A 20447-nucleotide genomic window follows, 5' to 3' on the forward strand; every position below is an offset into this window, starting at 1 on the left:
GGTTTCTACTGATTATGACAAATGAGGGAAACCATTGAGCCTATGTTCCTTTGAGTCTGGATTACTTCACTTAATATGATTTTTTCTAAGTCTTTCCATTTCCTTACAAATGGGGCAATGTCATTCTTTCTGATGGCAGCATAGAATTCCACTGTGTATAAATACCACATCTTGTTGATCCACTCAACTGAGGAGCATCTGGGTTGGTTTCATATCTTTGCTATGGTAAATAGTGCTGCAATGAACATCATTGTGCTAGTGGATTTAGTATGTCCTTATTTCTGGACAAGTGGGTAAATGCCAAGGAGTGTAATTGCTGGGTCATAGAGGAGTTCTGTTTCATCTTTTGAGGAACTGCCATAGTCCCTCTTTGCATCACACCTCTACTTCCAGTGTTCTGATGGTCACTTGGATGTAAGAGTCACATGGTCTTTCCTACCAGGCTGGCTTTGAGCATTAAATCTCCCATCTTAGCCTCCTGAGTAACTAAGATTACAGTTGTGAGTAACCAGCACCTGGCCCAACACTAAGAATCTTTATAAGACTAATTAACTCAGAATGGTGGCAAAGGATATACAATAGCCTTACTTTTAGGGTTGGCACCTAATCCATCTTACCCTTAGTGCCCCATCTACATTTAATGGGCCTTATTTAAATATCAGATGGCCTTGATTAAGGCTCAGAAGATACTTTTCAAAGACTCCTGAAGCTTCCTTTAAAAGAAGACTTTATTTTAATATTTTTATTGTAATTAATAAAAGGGTTACATGATATTTGCCAGATAGAAGGTGCTTTAATTCACATACATTGATACCCTTTCACATGTCTTGGTACCCATTACCCTCCCCCTCTACCCCCCCACCCGTCTTGGTTTTCTCCCCTTCCCTATCAAATTTCAAATAACCAAATACAAATAAATTCAATATATCAGATAACAAAGTGAGATACTGTAACAATATGAGATACCCAAGAGACAGCAAAGGAGATGAGAGACAACATAGTACATTAAGGACAACAATCATTCGTTATATGGCTTTCGTTTCAATATCCTGGAGGTCCTTTCAATTAGCTTCATACTATATGACCTTATGTATCAAGATTTTGCTCTATTGCAGATCTCTGCTAGTAGAGCCCAAGGTTTCTACTGATTATGACGAATGAGGGAAACCATTGAGCCTATGTTCCTTTGAGTCTGGCTTACTTCACTTAATATGATTTTTTCTAAGTCTTTCCATTTCCTAACAAATGGGGCGATGTCATTCTTTCTGACAGCAGCATAGAATTCCATTGTGTACAAATACCACAACTTGTTGATCCACTCATCAACTGAGGGACATCTAGGTTGGTTCCATATCTTTGCTATGGTGAATAGTGCTGCAATGAACACTGTTGTGCTAGTGGGTTTAGTATGTCCTTGTTTCTGGGTGGTTGGGTAAATGCCAAGTAGTGGAATTGCTGGGTCTTAGGGGAGTTCTATGTTTAGCCTTTTGAGGCACTGCCACACTGCTTTCCATAGTGGTTGAACGAGTTTGCACTCCCACCAACAGTGTAGTAGTGATCCCTCCTGGCCACATCCCCTCCAGCATCTGTTATTATTCGTTTTCCTGATCCTGGCCATTCTAACTGGAGTGAGGTGGAATCTTAAGAGTTGTTTTGATTTGCACTTCTTTTATGACCAGAGATGTTGAGCATTTCTTCATGTGTCTATAGGCCATTTTTATTTCTTCTTCAGAGAAGACTCTCTTTAAGTAAAAGAAGACTTTAGAATAATTTCATATAAAGACAACGAAGTGGTACTCTAGTTTCTTCTACTTGGGAGCCTTATTAGTTGACAGCTGACTGATCTTCCAGTTTCCTTTCAGTTGCCATCATTTCAACCAAACGGTAGTTAAGTGTGTGTGTGTGTGTGTGTGTGTGTGTGTGTGTGTGTGGCCCCTGTGCATGTTCATGTGCATGCTTGAACTCAGGGACTATGTGCTGTCCCTGACCTTTTTTGCACAAGGATAGCATTCTACCACTTGAGCCACAATTCCACTTCTGTAATCCTAGCTACTCTAGAGGCTGATATCTGAGAATTATGGTTCCATACAGCCTGGGTAGGGAAGTCCCTGAGTCTTATTTCCAAAACCAGCAAAAAGCTGGAAGGGTAGGTATGATTTTCCTTGAGGGAAAAGCTAAGGGGCAGCACACAGGCCCGAGTTCAAGACCCAGTACCAACAGATGCACATGCATAAGCACACACACACACACACACACACACACACACACACACACACACTTCCAATGCCAAGAACTCCCTTTCCCTAACAGAAGAGGCCTAGGGGAAGCCAAAGGATTATTCTGTTGGCTTTTAGTGCAAACATGAGCTTGCACTAAAAGTCATTATGATGACTGAGGCTCATACCTGTTATCCTAGCTATTCAACAGGTCTGGAAAATCTGTTGAAAACCATCCTGGGCTGAAAAGTCCAAAAGAACTCAAAAATCACCATAGAACAGAGCTAGAGGTATGACTCTAGTGGTAAAGTGCCTGATCAGGCAGAAAACTGAATGACCATAATACCTTGAGTCCAAATCCCAGTACCACCAAAAAAAAAAAAAAAAAAAGCATAATGGAATATCATAAGACAATCACGGGGAAAATCATTTAACACAGCATGTTACAATACAAGAACAAGAATGGGGTTGAGCACAGTCTGATAAGAGCACTTAGGCTTGCATTTACTATAGAACATTTCTGAAGATTTAGTAACTACTCTCCTAAAATAGAAGGAAGGATTTTCCTGGCTGAAAACTGAGATTTTGTTCTGTACTTAACTAAAAAGAATATGTAGAAATTACTATTATGACCAAACTGACAAAGCAATGATTTAAAATAACAGGAATCTAATGATTACTTAGAAAGGGACAATGTTTACTGGATCTGTTTATCTTTTCCTGATTAATTTGTAATAAAGATAAAACTATTTTAAGAGAAATGTTTGTTTGATGCAGAATTTCTTCAGCTTAAGGTCAATGCTTTAGGGGAATTAAAACAAAAACAAAAACAAAAAACCACCCAAAACCGAAGCCGGGTGATGGTGGCTCCTAGCTACTCAGGAGGTTAAGATCTGAGGATTGAGGTTCAAAGCCAGCCCAGGCACAGAAGTCTATGAGATTCTTATCTACAATTAACCACCAGAAAACCCAATGTGGTGCTGTGGCTTAAGTGGTAGTGCAGTAGCCTTGAGCTGAAGAGCTCAGAAACAGAGCCCAGGCCCAGAATTCAAGCCCCATGACTGAACAAAAAAACACACAAAACAAACAAGAAACACCACATTAGGATAAAAAGTGCAAATAATTCAAAGGCCAAGAGATGAATGTTGTTTTTTTCCCCGTATATGTGCCAACCCTGGGGCTGAGCTTTTCTCACTCAAAACTTAGCCATCTATCACTTGAGCCCAGCTCCACTTTCAGCTTTTTGGTGGTTAAGTAGAGGGAAATGAGTCTTACACTCTCCTATCCATACTGGCTTTAAACTGTGATCCTATCTGTCCCCTGAATAGCTAAGAGTATAGGCATGAGCCACCAGCACCTGGTGCTGTGTGTCAGCATTAGAGCTTGAACTCAGGGTCTCTTGTTCTCCTTGGCTTTTTTGCTCAAAGTTAGCACTCTACCACTTGAGCCACATTTCTACTTCTGGCTTTTTGCCAGATTAGAGTTAAGAGTCTCTCACATTTGGGCTGGGACTGTGGACTAGTGGTAGAGTGCTTACCTAGCATGCATGATGACCTGGGTTCCATACCTCGGTAACATATACACAGAAAAAGCAGGTAATGTGGCTCAAGTGGTAGAGCGCTAGCCTTGAGAAAGCTCAAGATCAGTGCCCAGGGCCTGAGTCCAAGCATCAGGACTGGCAAAAAAAAGAAAAAAGAAAAGAATGAGGCTGGTGTTTTGGTCTAGTGGTGGAGTGCTTACCTAGCATACAGAAAGTCTTGGTTTGATTCCTCAGTACCACATACGTAGGAAAAGCCCGAAGTGGTATGCTGTGGCTCAAGTGGTAGAGCCCTAGCCTTGAGAAAGCCCAAGGACAGTGCTTAAGCCCTGAGCTCAAGCCCAGGCTGAGCTCAAGCCCAGGCTGAGTTCAAGCCCCATAATCTACCCCACCGAAAAAAAATTATTTCTTAAAACTGTTCCTATTAATTTGCTTCTTAACAAAAGCTTTTCTCTATTTTGATATTCCAAATGTTATTTAAGATAATTGTGACCCTTGACAAACTGGTTTAGTTACAATTGCAGAAAAACCTGCTAGATCTCTAGGCTGCATGCTACAGATCATACATAATGGATAGAATAGCTTGGATTATGAGACAATATAAAACCCCTGAGAAACAGCTTTCACTGTAAAGATAATTTTTTCTATCCCTTGTTGTACTAATATATAAAATTAATTCAAAACACTGATTCTCTCCACTATTATCAGAAATACTGGCAGGTCTATGTTGATATGGTCCCTTTTTGTATCACATTGTACCTTCAAAAACTGTAGCAATGGTCCATCAGATTTGTTCATTACAAGCTTTAATAAAATATGAAAATGGGCAGAATAAACAAGAACATAAGAAGTACAAAACCAATAACAAAACAATTTCTAACTTACACAATCCCTTGTTTTTGCCATGTTTATAATAGAAGTGGAAGAGGATAGCTGAGTTGTAGCACACTAAGAAAAAAATTGTGGGGATGGGAGTTTGGCTACTCGTAGAGTGCTTGTCTAGCACACCCAAAGACCCAGGTTCGATTCCTCAGTACCACATATATAAGACAAAAAAGCTGGAAGTAGTCCTGTGGCTCAAGTGGTAGAGCACTAGCCTGGAGGAAAGCCTGGACAGTGTTCAGGCCCTAAGTGCAAGCCACAGGACTGGCAAAAAAAAAAAAAAAAAAGACAAAAGTTGCGCGAAAATGAAACTTTCGGCTGGTCTTCTGCCTCTCAGTAACTCTTCATTCCCATAAATCAGATGCCAATACAAAAGGAGAGGTAATCTGCAGACAAAGACACATCATCCTTCTACCACACTTTCCAAGCAAGGCTATCAGAGCTTTGAGGAAACTACTAAGCAACTGAGCTGAGCTAACAGGGATCAGTACTGTAATATCAGCACTATGCCCCACACAAAAGCCAGACTATTTTAAGCCACAATTTTACATGAAACTCCACTTCTATCTCATAGAATCCCAGTTAAGAAACTCATCTCCAACACAAAATGAACCCTACGAGTGGTCACATTCATTTGACTTAGAGTCATCTGTTATTTGACTTGCAGGCTCAGGTTTATCCCCTTCTTCCTTCACTAGTACCTCTGTCTCAGACCTCAGTTTTGACTGATTTTGCTCCTCACAATTCTCTGATACCACCTGTTTCTTCTCATTTCCTTCTGCTGCATCATTTTGATTTAATTTGTTGTCAAGCTTCAATTTTACTTCTTTCCCATTTCCCAACTTTGGGTGAAGCTGTGATGGGTCTTTAGCACTCTTCACCACCTCCTGAAGATTATATTTTCTGAACAGCATGTAATCTTCCACAACACTCATGCAACAGACAGCTTTGATGATTTCTACTACCACCGTGTACTGTGGATTGGTGAGATCTACTTTATTTTCTGAATTGAGGCTGGCCACTATTCCTGTAACAAGAATATAAAACACTTAGGCTGAGAAGGATATTAAGCTTCATGGATCTAAAAAAAAGAAAAAGCTTTTCATCCCTTTTTGTTTTTTTGTTGGGGATTTGTTAAAACTATATATTTATATGTTGTACATATAATATATATAATATATATGTTATATATTATATATAATATATATATTATATATGGTATATATAATATATATATTATATATGGTATATATATAATATATACATGTGGTATATATATAATATATATATTATATATAGCCAGCAAAATCCCCCAAAATCCATTAAGTAAACACAAATGAGATCCTGCAACATTTAAAAAGAACAGAATGGCCTCTTATTATCAATATCAATTGACCCTGCACCCACAGGTTCAACCCTGGATTAAAATAATCAGAAAAGTCAGCAGGGAGGAGAGAAGAAAGAGAGAAGGTAAATATGGTCAAAATATTTAATATGCATGTATGAAAGCAGATCAGTAAAATCTGTTTAAATTGTTTTAAGGAGTAAAGATAAGGAAGTATGAGTAAGGGACAAGTTCAATCGAGGTACACTGTATTTATATATGGAAATCTCACAAGGCAACCCCCTTTATACAATTAAAGTATGCTAATTTTTAAAAATACTGAAGTCATTGAAATCACTTTAAGAAAGGGATTAGGTTGGGAGGGTTGGTGGAGAATGATGACGGGGGTGATAGTGATCCAGGTGTACTATACTTACAAACAAATTTGTTGAGTGGGTAACCCTTTTGTACAACTACTTAAAGATAACCAAAAGATAATTTAAAAATAGGAACCCAAGGGCCGGAATTTAACCTGGTGGTAGAGTGCTTGCCTAATATGCACAAAGACCTGGGTTCGAGTCCTCAGTACCACATACATAGAAAAAAGCCGGAAGTGGTGCTGAGGCTCAAGTGGTAGAGCTCTAGCCTTGAGAAAGTCCAAGGACAGTGCTTAGGCCCTGAGCTCAAGCCCAGGACTGGCAAAAAAAAAAAAAAAGGGGAACCCAAGTAAATACTGTTGAGAATGTGAAGGAAAAAGGAGCCCTTGAGAACTGTTAATAATGATGTAAAATACTGTAATCTTTCTGAAGATTAATGTGGACTTTCATCAAAAAAGAAAAAAGCTAAGCCAGGTGCCAGGAGGCTGAGATCTGAGGACTTTGGTTCAAAGCCAGCCCAAGCACAGAAAGTCCGTGAGACTCTTATCACCAATTAACTGCCAGAAAACCAGAAGTAGCGCTGTGGCTCAAGTGGTAGAGCACTAGCCTTGAGCTGAAGACCTCAGGAACAGCGCTCAGGAAAAGAGATCAAGCCCCGATTTAAAAAAGAAAAGAAAAGAAAAGAAAAACGCTGAAAGAATTATCATGAAGTCCTACCACACCATTCCTAGGTATATAGCTAAAGGAATATAAAATATTCCTGTGCACCCTGCACTACCACCAACAGCCAAGTTATGGATCCCATCAACACATGGGTTGATGAAGAAAATGTAGTATGTATACACAAAAGGGGTTTATTCAGCCATGCAAGTATGTTTTGCAGGAAAGTGGATGGAACCAGAAACTAAACCAGTAAGTAAAACAAGCTAGACAAATATAACATGTTTTCTCTCACATGCATAATCAAGATCTAAAGACTGAAGAGGAAGGTGCGGAGGAAAAAGAAAAGGGAGAGGGATGGAAGAGAATGGAGGACAGAGAGATAATGCAAGAGAAGGTGATGAGTGGGAGATGAATATGATCCAAAAATACTGTACACACACATGAAAACGTCAAAATGAAACTTATTTAAGCCGGGTGCTGATATCTCACACCTATAATCCTGGCTACTCAGAAGGCTGAGATCTGAGGATGGCAGTTGGAAGCCTACCTGGGCAGAAAAGCTCTTTAGACTCTTTATCTCTAATTAACCACTAGAAAACTGGAAATGGTGCTGTAATTTAAAAAGTAACAGAGTTGATAGCCTTGAGAAAAAGAGCTCAGGGACAGCACTCAGTTCAAACCCCAGCCCCCCCCCCAAAAAAAAATGTTTTGAAAAAGAAACCAGCAAGTTCAGAGAAGGATGTACAAGTGAGATGAAGTTACTGTAACATTTTACAGAAGGGACCTGGGATTCTGGTATCTGTAAGAAGTCTTAGAACCAATCTATTATGAATACAGAAACAACTGTATTTGGGGAAAAAAAATTTCCCAAAGAAAATTCAGTCTCAATTTGGAAAAAAGAACTAACAACCAGATAACCTCATATTTAACAAACTGAAACAAACTGAAATCAAATCTATTTTAATATATTTGTTGTACATAGAAAAATACAGGGGGCCAGGAGTTTGCCCTAGCAGTAAGAGTGCTTGCCTAGCATGCGCAAAACCCAAGGATAGTGCTTAGGCCCTGAGTTTAAGCCTTGGGACTGGCAATAAATAAACAAACAAACATAGAATACAGGTCTTCATTTTTTTTTTTTTTTTGTGGATCATGGGGCTTGAACTCAGCCTGGGCACTGTCCGTGAGCTCTTCAGCTCAAGGCTACTGCCCTACCCTGGAGCCAACACCCACTTCCCATATTCTAGACGTTAACTGGAGATAAAGAGTCTCAGGTCCGTTTGTGCTTGGGCTAACTTTGAACTTTGATCCTCAGATCTCAGCCTCCTGAGTGGCTAGGATTACAGGTATGAGCCACTGCACCCCGCATAGGTCTTCATTTTTAAGGAAAAAAAAAAACAACTTAAGAACAAGTGCTAAATCATAGCACACCTGTAAAAATCACTATGAGAAAGATACCTGCTAATTCTTTGATAACTTCTTCTCTATTCATGTGACCGTTGTTTCTAGATTTGTATACAATCTGAAATGTTCCTTTGTTTGGAGCTTTAAACCAGGGTTCCAAAAATGTTTCTGCATATTTTTTCATATCTTCCAAGAAAGCTTTGCATGTGCCTGAAACTGGTAACATTCGTAGAATAACTCGAGTCTTCTTTTTCTTGGTTTTATACATATCCTGGAGAATATGATGCACCAGTTTCTCAGGCTCTAAAAGGCAAAAGAAAAGAAAAGAAAAAATAAAGAAAAGAAAAAAAAAAGGGAAAAAAATACAGAACAATTTTCCCCCACTTTTTCTTCAGTGCCTACTTTGTTTCTTGTATTTATTTTGCTTAAAACAACTGTTCCAGAAGACAGCAGTTAATGTTTGTTCTTATATCCTGATTTATCCAACCACAACAGCCTTCTATCATCTTCCTGTAACAGTACAATTATCAGAGTAATAAACATTAGAAAGTACATACTTCACAAAAGTAAAAAGCTATATGTCATAAAACCTTTTGAGGGGCCAGGAGTGTGGACTACTGCTAGAGTGCTCACCTAGCATATATGAAGCCCTGAGTTCAATTCCTCAGTACCACATACACAGAAAAAAGCTGGAAGTGGTGTTGTAGCGCAAGTGGTAGAGTGCTAACCTTGAAAAAGCCCAAGGACAGTGCCCAAGGCCCCAAGTTCTAGCCCCAGGACTGACAAAAAAAAAAAAAAACCTTTGATAAATCCATTAGGTTATCAGAATACAGTCCAAGCAGAACCACGGTGGTCTGCAGGCTGCATACTACCTACAGACTGTTTAATGATAACCTGTGTTTTTTAAGATTATTAGTTGACCACACTTGAAACTCCAAGAACTTTTCCAGAATTCTAGAGTTTTGAAAAAAAAAAACCCAGAAGATCTGGCCCTATAATCCCACAAGTGGCAACTACTGGCTGGAACTGATCAGCAACTACTTCTTTCAGATATAATATGCACTCTCATTCTGCCTAAGTTTACCCACAAATAAGTGGCAATCAGGTTTCCGCTATCAATCTAATGCTATGTGCACTACCCCATTCCACCTCTCTTAAGTGCCCACTGTTAATACAATCCATAGAGGTTACAATCGATCGATTAATGGAGCCATGCCCAGGAAGGGCATGTCCATGTATTAGGAGATCAATAATCTTAAGTTTAAGTTGGACATACCTATCCCAAGTGTCCTGATGAAGACTACATTATTTGCTCCACTCTCCACTGACTGGAATCTTCTTTGCCTCATCTCTGTAGAAGCCTTTATATCGCCAACTTCCTTCTTCAAGGCAGACTCCACATCATCATCATCTTCTTCCTCACTTCCAGAGGGCTGCTGATTCTTTTCTACAAACTGTTTCCATAAAACCAATAAATAGCAATAACACACTGACTCAAGCCCAGACATCATAATTAACTGCTCATGTGAAACTACCACTGGCAGGCAGACACCACTCAAAACGGTCTAATAAACGTTCCTTGCAGACTGAGACTACACTGCACCCAAAATGTAGAGAAGGAAATTAATTCCATTAGACTGTGGTTAAATATCATTGGATATGTCTTCAGTAAGCCAAGCACCAGTAGATCACACCTGTAATCCTTTCTACTCAAGAGGTTGAGATCTGAGGCTCCAGCTTCAAAGGGAGCTAGGACAGAAAAGTCCTAGACCCCAATTAACCAGCAAAAAAGCTGGACCTGAGTGAAAATGCTAAAAGAACAGCACCCAGGCCTTGAGTCCAAGCCCCAAGACCAACAAGTCCTCGGAAGGGGGGTGAGGGGGGTTGCAATGTTTGCAGAAGCCGAGTGCTGATGGTTCACACATGTAGTCTTAGCTACTCAGAATGCTGAAACCTCAAGTATCATGATTCGAAGTCAGTCCAGACAGAAGAGTCTAGAAGACCCCATCTCTACTTAAACAGAAAACATGGGAGCATGGTTCGGTTCATAAAACAAAAGTTTTGGTTTTCCAAATGTACGATTACGTGCATTTATGCAACAATGCACATTCGTACCAAACCCACGACTTCTAAGATACCGTGGCTTAGGCCAACTTCACAACAGTTGTGTGAAGTACCTCTGAAAGTTCTTCTGCGGCATCCCCCGGCCCGAATTTAGCAACAGAATAAAAACAAGAGCTACCATGACAAGAGACGGAAAGAGACTCCCAGGAGGCGGGCATCTCAATAACACCCCCAGCACACCCGGAGTCCGCCCGCTCCCGGGGGAAGCCGCTGGAAACGCGGCTAGGCCACGCCCCCCGACGCAGCGCACGCCGCCCCGCAGGCAGAGAGCCCGCGCCGCGAGCGGGCCGTGGGTGCTCCCGGCCCGGGCGTGACCCGAGCTGAGACCGGTACCTGCTCAGGCCCATAAAGGTCGTCGCCGTATTCGTTGAGCAGACTATAGGCTTCCTCCACGCACTTGCGCTCGTTCATGTTGCAGGTGATAAGAATGCCTTGCAACCCCGGCTCCAGCTGCCGCGAACCGCCGACATCGCCACGTCGAGCCCGTTTGGCTTGTACGTACTGAGCTTTGCTTTTGCGTTTCCCGCTCACGGCCGGAGGAGGCTGCTGCGGGACTGAAGCGGCCATGGAGCTTTCCACGGGGTCCTCAGCGACGCCGGCGCGGGGTGATTACGTCAGAAGCGTGCGACCGGCTGCTCTTAGACCGCCCCTCCACCCCACCCCCCCACCCCCATCTCCCCTCCACCCCCGCCTCCTTCCGTCGGCCACTGGGTCCTAAAGCTCGCCCGCGACGCAGATAGAAAAGACGAGGCACAGTCTCTCCTGGAATTGTCGCGGCGCTATCTTCCGACCTCTCTCCCTGTTCTTTTTTTTTTTCTTTAGGGTAATATTTGGAGTTTTAATGGGGGTTTATTGGTTTCCTTGTTTCTTTGTTTTGCCAGTCCTGGGACTTGAACTCAGGGCCTAAGCACTGTCCCTGAGTGTCTCTCTGTGCTCAAGGCTAGCTAGCATTCTACTACTGGAGCCACAGCACCACTTCCAGCCTTTTCTATATATGTGAGACTGAGGAATCCAACCTAGGGCTTCATGCATGCTAGGGCAAACACTTTACCACTAAGCCACAATTCCAGCCCATAGCTGAAGGATTTTTTATTTTAGGCCTTGTCGGGAGATCTGAGTTTGCACCAGTCACTTTGCAAGGAGTCTAGAATGATATATAAGGGCTCCAAACCAACACTTTTAAAGAAGGTAAAAGCAAAATGATTACCTTTGCTTTCTGGCATGTGTGATTTGGAATATTCATTAACTGTTTGTTGGGCATATGAATAAATGATTACAGATAATCAAAAACAACTCAAATTCATTGGAATGAAGAGGAGATTTTACTATGCATTCTAGAAGTTTTTGGTTGATAGCTTGGGATTTTCCATATAAACTGTCAATCCAAAAATAAACCTAAATAACTTAGTGTTATGTTTTAACTCCATTTAGTATAGGTTCATTCATAACCTTGCTTATTTTATTTCATACAGAGCTAGTAACTCCTCTGCTCTATTTTGTGCCCAGAAACATTGTCTCCAACCACACCTTGATTAGCATGTCAAGCACACACCCCCATAATCTGTCAAAGGGACCAAGACTACTCATTGCACTGTTATGGGATCAAGAGGAGGGGATTCCACATCCCACCAGAGTCCACTACACAGAGACAGTCTCATATAAAAAGGTGAATTTATTGGGGAAATAGATGGTGAACTGACTGGCCAGGGACACAGTGCAGACTCGAGAGCTGACACTGTGACCCCTGAGCAGCCCTCACGCTGGGTTTGTAAGGGCAAAACCCATAAGGTCGAACCTGGCCACACAGGTGGCCAATGGGATAGTTACATACACAGAGGGACCACAGCCAGCTCCAGCCACACACAGGTAGCCAATAGTGTTTGAATTTACCTATCACCTTAGTTGGAGTTGGCGTGCAAATTGGGAAGGTCTCCACACAAAGCAGACCCACTCCCACCCAAGTGGACATCCCTCCTCTTGGGGGGTGGGGAGAAGGTCAAGGTTGCCCCTCCCTAGAAGGGCAAAGATGGCTGGGCTATACCCCATTGTCGACCTTCCACAATGGGGCAGGGAACTCTTAGGCATTCCAGATGACACTAGTCCCTCCTCCCCTTAACACTCCCTGCTCCCCTTAACAGCACACTACCACTCACATTCCTACATCCCTTTAAAAAGCCCTTTAAGCTCATTCCAGTCATCCCACAATGCCAGTATTGCCTATAGTTAAGTGATATCACTACCTTTAAAGTGATAAGAGGTATAAAAAATTTAAATTGGTCAGGTGCCAGGGGCTCATGCCTTTAATTAGAGATACTCAGGAAGCTGAGATCTGAGGATCACAGTTAGAAGCCACCCCAGGCAGTCAAGTTCCTGAGGCTCCTATCTCCATATAACCACTAAAAAGCCAGAAGTAGAGCTATGGCCCAAGTGGTAGAGTGCTAACCTTTAAGAAAATAAAGCACAGGTTCAGCACCCATGCCTTGAGTTCAAGCCCCAGAACCAGTACATATACACATACAAGGTTAAAATGGGTCAAAAAGGAGGAAACCTATAAGGAGTACTGCTTTAGAGAATGTGTAAGGAAAACCTTTAGATCTGGATACCTCACCAAATTGATGATTCAGAGTTGGAGGCTCGAGGCTGGAACATGCTGATGTTTTGGGGAACACTCTGGGGATCCCTCCTGAGAGGAAAACCTCTCACCTGGATTTTCTGAAATGTAGGATGAGCCTTATCTGCAAGAACAGTATTGCTGGTATCAGAAGGATACCCCCACCATAAAACTGAACAGACAAGATTGTTTACACTGTAAACTTCCAACAGGACAGCTTGGGCAATAAATTCCCCAGCAGGGCTGGACAAAGAATTTTGGAAGAGGAGTCTTATCTTAGAACTTACAATTCCCCACATGCTCTGTTCTTTGTGTCCCTGACCCTGCTGAGCATTACATGGAGTCTCTCAGCAGCCATGATGAAAGCTTGTTCTGTTCTGCTGCGGTCTCTGCCTTCTTTCCATTAGTTTGATCTTTCCTAACACTGACGACTGAACACTAAAGATTACTAGGTCTCCTCAGGACAACCTGCTCAGTCTTGACAAGTGTCAAAGAAAACAACTTGCTGATATCTAGGTCAATCCTCCCTCGCCCCTCAACATTTTTTCATGTCACAATACCTTTATGAAATATAAGAAGCAGGTGTGGATAGTCAGAGTTGGATGTGACTTTTATACTGATTTCATTTATTTTCCTTTCCTAAACTTTGATTTCTTTCTCTTCAATGTGGGGAAAACTATTGTAAATTCCACACAATTATGTGGGATGTACTCAGTATTATAGTCAGTAAAATGACTATTCCATCCTGTTTCTGGCTAGGAGAGCAAATTCATGCATGGTCTTCCATATACTATTCTATGATTTTGAGTACATTGCTTAAACTAGCTATGCCTTAAATTTTCTCAGGTCTGAATAAACTGCCTTTGTGAGATCTTAAAAAAATAATCTTAAACCGGGCACAGTGGCTTGTGCCTGTAATCTCAAGAGGCTGAGAGCTGAGGATCGCAGTTCAAAGCCAGTCTGGGTACAAAAACCTGTGATACTCTTATCTTCAATTAACCACAAGAAAACCAGAAATGGCATCATGGCTCAAGGGGGTAGGGTGGTAGCCTTGAGCTAAAGAGCTCTGGGACAATGCCCAGGCCCAGGGGTAAGACGGTAACCTTGTGTTGAAGAGCTCAGGAACAGTGCCCAGGCCTAGAGTCCAAGCCCCATGACTGACCAAAACAATCATTATCATCATCATCATCATCATCTTTGCAGGGCACCATTGGCTCATGCCTGTAATTCTAGCTTCTCAGGAGGCTGAAATCCTAGGAACGCAGTTCAAAGCCAATCAGGCAGTAAAGTCTGTTACCAATTAATTACTAGAAAGTCTGAAAGTGGACCAGTGGTTCAAGTGTTAGAGTGCTAGCCTTGAGCAAAAAGGTTAAGACAGTGCCCAGGACCGGAGTTCAAGCCCCAAGATAGGAAACAAACACTTTTATGCCTTCTTCCATTTCTCCTTTCCTCCTTTTGAGGACTTCCTCTGCTTATTCTTCTGCTAATCATTTCAGGAACGCTTTGGACATTTTCTATCATATAAAAAATTTGCATCCCTAGCCTGCTAAAAGCTTGAGGTAAAAACACTTTCAAAGTCCAGTTGTTACCTGTAAGGATTGGTAATGATTATGTAAACTTGGCCCAGAGTTCTAACTCCACCCTCTAGAATAACTCCACCAATGAAGAAAAGGCACTTGCTCTCCTACTGTCAGACTACTTTGGATTGCTTAGTAAGACTAAAGTAGAAGTCAGAAATCAAGTTCCTGGACTATTCAAAGGACACAGGTCTGCCATCATCTCTACTTGTCAGAAGCTGTAACTTTAGTGAGTATCTCATTTTCTTTCCTGTCTAAGATTTGCTGCACTGGTACAACTTTTTTGTTGTTGTTCTTGAAAGTTAACAAGCAAGCAGAGCTAACAAATGACAGGGGAATTGCTATGTGAATATAATGTACAGGTGAACTTGTTCAAAGTACACTATGCATCTTTGGAATTATCACAGTGAAATTCTCTCATGCTATTAATGTATGCTAACTGAAAATAAATTTGAACAAAATGCTCTCATAGCCAGGGATGAGCAAGTGGCTCATGCTGCTTATGATTTTAACTACTCAGAAGGTAGAGATCTGAGGATAGTGATTCAGCTTAGGCAGGAAAAACTGTGAGACTCTTGTTTTTAATTAGGGACCAAAAAATAAAAATAAAAAGCTGGAAGTGGAGCTGTGCCTCAAATGGTAGAGCTCTAGTCTTGAGCAAAAACAGTTCAGGGACAGTGCCCAGGCTCTAAGTTCAAGCCTCAAGACTGGAACACACACACACACACACACACACACACACACACACACACACACACACATTCTCACTGTTTCTCATTGAAATTATGGGCAGCCAAGATATTTCAGATTTTCTCAATTGTTATGTGATCTAGCACTAATAAGTGATAAGTAAGAAGCATACCCAACAGAACTAAAAATACAAGTTTAGTTCTCATATTAAGTTTTTTGCTATCACCTGATACTGAAGTATGTGCATGCATTTACTTTTTAACAATTTTGATTTGGTGTATTTTTATTAGCTTTAAATACTTTCTAAACAGGGGTTTCAACATGTCAGTTTATGAGTATAATGGATCTTTTTTTCCGAAAGTATAATGAATCTTAATGCATATGTTTACTAGATAAAATGTTTTAGAAAAATTAAGGGAGTCTGAGTAGCAGCTAAGTTTTCTACTGCACTGACTGCTTAGCTCCTACCTGCTCAGTGGCAGGTGGAAATCCTACCTGCTCAGTGGCAGGTGGAAATCAAATCTTCCTCATTATCTAGAAAGTATGCATACTAGTCCTAGAAAGCTTTGGAAAACTAACAGGTGCAAAAATCTAAGAAAAAATAGTGGAGGCAATAGTTTTCTGCATTAGGTGACAAAGGCTATTTATAAAAGTTGTATAAGGAAAAAAAAGTTGTATAAGGGTCGTGTTGGGTTGGGTTTGGGAAAAGCAGTAGGCAATTTACTCTGCTTTGAAGCTACCCATACCAACTCTCTGTTATTACTATAACTACTTAGGGAAAAGGGGTTTATAGAAATATGGGAGAGTGAGTGTCTTTGGCACTGATGGTCTAATGCACATTTAGTTTGTGTTTCAAGTGAAACCACCTAGTTGGCCAGTGGCTTGCTTACTTGCTGCCTCTGCCTCCTCCTCCTCCTCCTCCTCCTCCTCCTCCTCCTCCTCCTCCTCCTCCTCCTCTTCCTCCTCCTCCTCTTCCTTCTCCTCCTCTTCCTTCTTCTCTTCTTCCTCCTTTCTTCTTCTTTTGCCAGTCCTGGGTCTTAAACTCAGGGCCTGGGCACTGTGCTTGAGCTTTTTGCTGTCCAAAGCTAACACTGTACCATTTGAGCCACAGCATCACTTCCAGCCTTTTCTGTGTATGTGTTGCTGAGGAATCCAACCCAGGGCTTCATGCATGCTGGGAAAGCCCCCTACAACTAGGCCACACTCTGACCCATGGCTTTTTCTTAGAAATGTTTTCCTTAGTAATATTTCTGTCTCTCAGTATAAAAATTTAGTCAGATGCAGGTCGCTCATGCTTGTAATCCGAGCTACTCGGGAGGCTGAGATCTGAGGATCATGGTTAAAAGCCAGTCCAAGCATGAAAATCCTGAGACTCTTATCTCCAATGAACCACTAGAAAAGCGGCACTGTGGCTCAAAGGGTAGGGGAGTAATCTTGAGCTGAAGAGCTCAGGGACAATGCGCTTTTCTAGTGGTTCATTGGAGATAAGAGTCTCAGGATTTCATGCTTGGACTGGCTTTTAACATGATCCTCAGATCTCAGCCTCCGAGTAGCTCGGATTACAAGCTATGAGCGACTTGCCTCAGACTAAATTTCTTACTGCCAGAGCCAGAAATATTACTCAGGAAACATTTCTAAGAAAAACTGCTCAAGGAGTCAGCAGTGCTGGCCTAGTTGTAGGGGCTTTCCTAGCATGCATGAGCTGGGTTCGATTCCTCTGAACCACATACCCAGAAAAGGCTGGAAGTGTGCTGTGGTCAATGTACAGTGTCTAGCTTTGAGCAAAAAGCTCAAGACAGTGCCCAGGCCAGAGTTCAAGCCCCAGGATAAAACAACAACAAAATCCAAAATCTAGACTTACTCTGGTTAGATTTTATCTTTGTTCATCTATGAACAATTTTATAAACTCTGGAAAATAGGAGTTGTAAAATGCTAATAGCATTGAAAAGACTTCATTGGGGGAAAACAATATTGTGGTTTTGATTAGGGAGAGGCTAATATTTTCTCTTTGGTAAAACAAAATAAAATTAAGTTCATTTTAATAACCAGTCAGCTTTCTTTTTGGTGTTTACTTTGAATGTGTGTGAAGGATAAGGATGAAATCATATTAAACTCTGATTCTACACAATATCACCAAGTTGGGTACAGTGTACTTATCCCCAGTGAAAACATTTACATGTGTTTTATAGTTTATAAGCTTATGTGTTGTTCACAGCTGAATTTTCAACATTTATTATAGGTCTATCCTATATAGTAAGTGCTCAACAAATATCTGAATAAGCAAGTTCATTTTTCAATTTGAATATGTGTTTTCTATCTCTGTGTATATGTTTCCTTTACAATTAAGTAGAAATAATAATAAATCAGTGCAGCCACATGCCAGATCTCAGAAAAAAATGTTATATCCCTGGAGAAACAGAGAAACTGAAAATAACCTCCCATTCCCATTTTATTGTTATATTCTTTGCTTTGTGTGTATGTGTGTGTGTGTGTGTGTGCGTGTGTGTGTGTGTGTTAACACTTTTTTGGCCTTGTTAATCTGTTTATTTCTATGACCACAGAGAGAATCATGTCTAATTAGTTTTCCCATAGTTTTTCTGTTTGAAACATCTCATGGTTACCACTAAATCAATATTTGTTGAATAAAAAAGCAATCGTACTAACGTACAAAGAATAAAGTACAGTATCCCAGAGTATTTGCACTAACCAGATCAGATTACTGCCTCTTACGTTAAGAAAACGTCTATTCTATTTCTTACCGATTTCAATATAATATTTGTACTGAGGAAAAGAATCAGGGCATTTCTTTTCTAAAAAAATACTTTCAAGCTTTTATCTAAATGGTCAAATGATACAGTTTAAATAATTGTCGATTAGAAACTGGGTTAAAAAAATTATGTTGAGGCCGGAGCGAGCGGGGCCGGAGCGAGCCGGGCCGGAGCGAGCGGGGCCAGAAAGAGAAGGGGGCCAAAAAAAAAAAAAAATTATGTTGAGGGCCGGGAGTCTGGCCTAGTGGTTAAAGTGCTTGCCTAGCATGAGCGAAGACCCGGGTTCGATTCCTTGGTACCACATACATATAAAAAAAAAGCTAGAAGTGGTGCTGAGGCTCAAGTGGTAGAGCTCTAGCCTTGAGAAAGTCCAAGGACAGTGCTCAGGTCCTGAGCTCAAGCCCAGGACTGGCAAAAAAAAAATTATGTTGAGGCTAGGAGTGTGGTGGCTTAGGGTAGAGTACTTGCCTAGCATGCATGAAGCCCTGGGTTTGATTCCTTGGTACCACATTCACAGAAAAAGCCAGAAGTAGTGCTGTGACTCAAATGGTAGAGCACTAGCCTTAAGCAAAGAAAGCTCAAGTACAGTGCCCAGGCCCTCAGTTCAAGCCCCAAGACTGGCCAAGAGAAAAAAATGAAAAGAAAAAATTGTATTGACGCTGTTCATTAGAATGCAGTGCAGCTTAAAGAAAAACTGGCCTCGTTGACTAAAATCCTAGCTCCTTGGGAGGATGCTAGTTTGACGCAGCCCAGGCCCCCAAAAGAAAAATTCACCAGATCTCATTTCAATAAAAGCTGAGAAAAGTGAGCCTGCTCCCAGCTACCCAAGAAGCACATAGGAGAATTACTCTCTAAGTCAGCTTGGACATAAATTCAAGATCCTATTCAAAAATATAATAACAAAAAGGACTAGAGGTGTGGTTCAAGTGGTAGAGTACCTATTAGGTAAATGCAAAGCCCTGAGGTTAAAACACCAGCACTGCCAAAAATTAAAAACCCCAAGCATACACACAACAAAACCAGAATGAAGAACTCAATGTCCTACTATAACAAGATCTCCAAATACACATTGCTAAAAAGTTTTTAGTAGGCAGAATACTATGTATTATAAGCTACTTGTGGCATAAAAGTATTACAGAAATAAAAATTTATTATCACATTTGTCTGAATGCATATAAAATAACTAAAAAGGTCCAGAGAGCCAGGCACTGCTGGCTCATGCTTATAATCCTAGCTAGTCAGTAGGCTAAGATCTGAGGATTATGATTCAAAGCCAGTCCTGGCAAGAAAGTCCATGAGACTCTTAATCTCCAATTAAGCACAAAAAAGTCAGAAGTGGAGCTGTGGCTCAAATGGTAGAGTGCCATCCTTGAGGGGGAAAATAAAGGCATAGAGAGAATAATGGTTTCTTGGGATGTGAGAGTGGGGAAGCTTCAAGACTGGAAATGGGCAGCAGATTTTTATGTGTACTTCTTTTTTTTAAACATAGTTTGAAGATGTTAGAAACAGAGACAAGTTTATATTTGAGGAAAGTGTTGATTATTTCTTCAAACCTTCTAGCACTGTCAGAAATAAAAACAAAGTCAAAGTTGAAAGAAACCTGATGCTAATCCTGTTAGGACAGATTGTGGCCAAATGGGCTGTAAAACTTGCTGGCAAGGAGTAGAGCCTTTTAGTTCTTGTTCTACCAGCTCCTTAAGGACAAACAGAATGACATTTGAAGATGTGAGAATTTAATACCAGGGGAACTGGCCTCACAGTTATTTTCTTTCTGTTCTAAATTGTAGACTTGTCTCCTTATAGCCTGAATTTCCTGTTAACACTTTTCCTCTCACAACCTTTGGACAACACAACTGTGATAGATAACACTTTACTAAACTTTTGGGGAAAAAGAAAATCTCATCTTAGAAAATTCACTCCCTTAATTTTCCTTTGTTCTAATGATTCAAATGAGTTCAGTTGTAAGTTATTACCAATATAGAACAGCATTGTCCAAAAGAATTTTCTGGGACTATGTTTTATGTCGAATTCATAGTAGCCATGGAACACAGAGGGTATTTAAGCACTTACAATGTTGCTATTGTACCAGGAGTGGGTGGTTCACGCCTGCAATCCTAGCTGCTCAGGAGGCTGAAATCTGAGGATCATGATTTGAAGCCAGTGAGGCCAACAAAGTCATTTAGACTCTCATCTCCAATTAAGCACCAAAACCTCAGAAGTGGCTCAAGTGGTACAGCACTAACATTGAGAAAATAATAATAATAATAATAATAATAA

At 41.0% G+C, this 20447-nt stretch overlaps 2 protein-coding genes across 2 annotated transcripts in view; one reads left to right on the plus strand and one right to left on the minus strand.

The window, feature by feature from the left end:
• Positions 1-1567: 1567 nt before the first annotated feature.
• Positions 1568-11113, minus strand: Thumpd1 (THUMP domain 1 NAT10 acetyltransferase adaptor). Its single transcript, XM_090357810.1, has 4 exons — positions 10858-11113; positions 9677-9854; positions 8455-8703; positions 1568-5662 (listed from the first exon to the last, which is right to left on the minus strand). Exons 1-4 carry the CDS (start codon positions 11089-11091, stop codon positions 5250-5252), a joined length of 1074 nt encoding a protein of 357 aa, XP_090213936.1. The 5' UTR covers positions 11092-11113; the 3' UTR covers positions 1568-5249.
• Positions 11114-14860: 3747 nt separating this feature from the next.
• The window catches only part of Acsm3 (acyl-CoA synthetase medium chain family member 3), a 30347-nt gene continuing 24760 nt past the window's right edge, over positions 14861-20447 (plus strand). Inside the window, exon 1 of the mRNA XM_090357809.1 lies at positions 14861-14941. The gene's annotated coding sequence lies outside the window, so the exon portion shown is untranslated. The remainder of the gene's footprint in view (positions 14942-20447) is intronic.

This window comes from Megascapheus bottae, chromosome 25 (genome assembly GCF_031878675.1).
Source record: "Megascapheus bottae isolate mThoBot1 chromosome 25, mThoBot2.hap1, whole genome shotgun sequence".
Taxonomy (NCBI): Eukaryota; Metazoa; Chordata; class Mammalia; order Rodentia; family Geomyidae; genus Megascapheus; species Megascapheus bottae.

What these genes read in the sequence shown, in the direction of transcription:
- Thumpd1 (XM_090357810.1), bottom strand. Translation starts at nt 11,091, where the DNA reads ATGGCCGCTTCAGTCCCGCAGCAGCCTCCTCCGGCCGTGAGCGGGAAA. An exon ending in ACCTTTATGGGCCTGAGCAG is followed by an intron (nt 9,855 to 10,857) that starts GTACCGGTCTCA and finishes TTATGGAAACAG; the next exon opens with TTTGTAGAAAAGAATCAGCA. An exon ending in AGTTATCAAAGAATTAGCAG is followed by an intron (nt 5,663 to 8,454) that starts GTATCTTTCTCA and finishes TTCTTGTTACAG; the next exon opens with GAATAGTGGCCAGCCTCAAT.